Source organism: Mandrillus leucophaeus, unplaced genomic scaffold (genome assembly GCF_000951045.1).
Source record: "Mandrillus leucophaeus isolate KB7577 unplaced genomic scaffold, Mleu.le_1.0 Scaffold78, whole genome shotgun sequence".
In the NCBI taxonomy this organism is placed as follows: domain Eukaryota; kingdom Metazoa; phylum Chordata; class Mammalia; order Primates; family Cercopithecidae; genus Mandrillus; species Mandrillus leucophaeus.
In genome coordinates this window covers 1,432,772-1,435,814 of record NW_012108474.1, presented here as the reverse complement: position 1 = coordinate 1,435,814, position 3,043 = coordinate 1,432,772, and the positions used below count along the sequence as shown (strand labels likewise).

Here is a 3,043-nt window from a genome sequence, read left to right as displayed (position 1 = left end):
TTTAGCTCTTGTTTAAACCTTGGAGACAGACAGCTGCAGGAGCTGGACACCATTTCTCCGTTTGCAATTGTCTTTTTTTTTTTTTTTTTTGAGACGGAGTCTTGCTCTGTCCCCAAGGCTGGAGTGCAGTAGCACAATCTTGGCTCACTGTAACCTCTACCTCCCGGGTTCAAGCGATTCTCCTGCCTCAGCCTCCCAAGTAGCTGGGACCACAGGTGCGCACCACCACGCCCGGCTAATTTTTTGTATTTTTAGTAGAGACAGGGTTTTGCCATGTTGGCCAGGCTGGTCTCGAACTCCTGACCTCAGGTAATCTACCTGCCTCGGCCTCCCAAAGAGCTGGGATGATAGACATGAGCCACTGTGCCTGGTCTCGGTTTGCAGTTGTCAAAGCGAGTGACGCACGTGGATGGCAGGACTCCCAGGGACTGGCCAAAGATTAGTACCCAGGGCCGTGGCCTTCAGCCCATGGCTCTCTGGCCTCGCTGCCCAGGCACGGTCTGTGTCTGTACTTTTCCCACGGAAGATCCTAGGGGGAGAGTGCGCTCCTGTTTCACTTCCTGGCCCTGTGCTCTCGGGCTGTTCATCTCTAGATTCCGTGCTTGTTCTGAGAACTCCCTTTGTCCACACGCCCGGCGTTGAGGTGGGGAAACAGGCTGGGGAGGGGGAAGGGCGTGCCCAGGGTCACAGAGCCACGCTGTGCTTCTCAGAGAGGCTCCCCTCAGCCTTGGCTCCCGGGCCTGCTGTTGCCGACCTGGCCTGTGTCATTGGCTGCTCGTGGTTCCGACCCTGGTAACCGCAGGGGAATCATGTGCTGGACTCGGCCCCTCGGTCCTCCCTGAAGAGCCGGCGTTCTGACCGTTTTCCTCTGGGACTTACGCATGATGACAACTTCACGATGTGGTTTCTCTCCCCCAAAACCCTCTTTATGGCGGTTGTCAAAGGCCACTGCACGTCGCTGCTCCCCAGAATCACAACACCCCTCCACAGCCAGTTCCGGCGTATTCTCTCAAAGCCATCTGGCAGCCAGGTGCACTGGTTCACACTCACAATCCCAGCGCTTTGGGAGGTACCGACAGGAGGATGACTCGAGCTCAGGAGTTCCAGACCAGCCTGAGCAACATAGCAAGACCCTGTCACTAACAAAAAAAAAAAAATTAGCAGGGCATGGTGGGAGCGCCTGTATCCTAGTGACTGGGGAGGCTGAGGTGGGAGGATCACTTGAGCCCAGGTGGTCAAGGCTGCAGAGAGCTGTGATCACGCCACTCTACTCCAGCCTGGGCAAGAGCGAGACCCCACCTCAAAAAAAAAAAAAAAAAAGTCTGAGTTTGAGGCTCCCTTCCAGGCGGCCTTCCGGGCTGCAGGCGCCTCACTGGCTGTCTCCAGGTCCAGAATGTTGCAACTTTTCTTCTTCACTGGTAATAAAGTAGCGAGATCTTCCAAAAGCCAGAAGGCGCAGCTCTCAGGGTGACCCACGGCTTCAGTGTGGCAGTTGCTTATTTTCTAGATGGCTTTTTCTCTTATTTGTTGGCGCTCTGGTCTTTAATTTTGGGAAAGTCATGTTCTATAGCACCGAAGCCCTGCGCTTCCCTCCCAGCTTCTGTTGGAGCTTCACTGTGTTGTTTCTGCTGAGCGGGAACATGAGCCCAAAAGGGGCTGCCAGGCCCAGGCTCCCTGACACATGGATAGAGGGCCCGAGCCCCCCAGGACCAGCCATGCTCACCCAGTCCCTCCCCACAGCACCGCGGCCCCCAGCCCCCCACCTGCAGGAGGCCGAGGTCCCCATCGTGAGGACCCCAGCTTGCGAGAGGATGTATCACAAAAGCTCCGTTGCCCACGGCCAGGGCACCGTCATCAAGGCTGACATGCTGTGTGCAGGGAGGAAGGGGCAGGGCTCCTGCCAGGTGAGACCCCGGCCCCACTCTCTGCCCTCGGTGTGGGCCGTGGGACCTGCCTTGCCGTGGGGCCGTCCCCTGACTGTGTCCTCTCCATACAGGGCGACGCTGGGGCCCCACTGGTCTGTTACTGGCTGGACACTTGGCTCCAGGTTGGCGTGCTGAGCTGGGGCGTGGCCTCCAGGCACGGGGACTACCCTGGTGTCTACACCCGGGTGATGACCTATTCCTCCTGGGTCCGCCAGCACGTCCCGCCGGAGCGTTGAGGAGGCTTTGAGAGCTGGGGAGCCGACCTGTGCCTCTGCCATCCCCGCCGGGCCTCCCCTCAGCTCCTCTTCCCGCCTCCAGGCCCTGTTCCTGTCCACCCCGCCTGGCCCCCGAAATACCCCGTCCTTCCCTGACCTGGGGGTGAGGACACAGCGGCAGGGGAAGCTCAGAAGCTGGTGTCCTGTGGATGTGGGGGAGGGGAGGACGCACCCAGGGACCTTGCCTCCTGCCTGGGTCTGCTATGCTATTAAACTGTGTGAACAGCAGCCTCCGAGTCTCCGATTCTCTGATGCGTCCTGGGCCATGGTGGGACTTCCTGGTACACATCCCAAGGTTCTGGAGGGCTCGTGGCCAGCCTGGAGTGACCGCACCTTCAGGCCAGGCTGGGGGCCCACGGGGAGGGTGTGTGGTTCCTGCCCATTCTGGGAGGGCTGTGCTTCCCAGAGGCGGTGCCTGAGCTCCCTGAGCGGCTCAGCCATCCCCGCAGGTTCCCACAACCCAGGGATGAGCTACCTGTTCTCTCCCCAACACCCACCCCTGGCTGGGACAGCTGTTTGCTCCTTCCCCTCATTTCCCCAAATCTGTGACATCAAATCCAGCCTCACTGCACCCCAGTTCCGATACGGAGCCGCACTGCGGGGCCAGCAGCCTGAGCCTGCTGGCTCGGCCAGGTCTCCTCCTTGGACCTCCCGGAGTCTCGGGGTCAGCTGAGGACACAGCCTCCCTGATCTGTGGGGTCTCTGCGGAGCTGGCTGCCCTGGAATTTGGGGGACCCCAGCTGTGCCCCTGAGCAGCTGCTCCCTCATCCCTCCTCTCCAGGCAGAGGAGCCGTTGTGGGTGTGGGTCCCCATGGTTGCCCTTAAGACCCCGAACAGGACACA

At 59.9% G+C, this 3,043-nt stretch overlaps 1 protein-coding gene across 1 annotated transcript in view; it reads left to right on the top strand.

Annotated features, from left to right (window-relative positions):
* The first annotated feature begins 1,811 nt into the window (after positions 1-1,811).
* LOC105529782 (putative serine protease 29) overlaps positions 1,812-3,043 on the top strand; it is a 12,576-nt gene continuing 11,344 nt past the window's right edge. The window contains exons 1-3 of the mRNA XM_011967025.1: positions 1,812-1,904; positions 1,997-2,110; positions 2,244-2,303. Coding sequence (XP_011822415.1) covers positions 1,812-1,904; positions 1,997-2,110; positions 2,244-2,303 — 267 coding nt within the window. The remainder of the gene's footprint in view (positions 1,905-1,996; positions 2,111-2,243; positions 2,304-3,043) is intronic.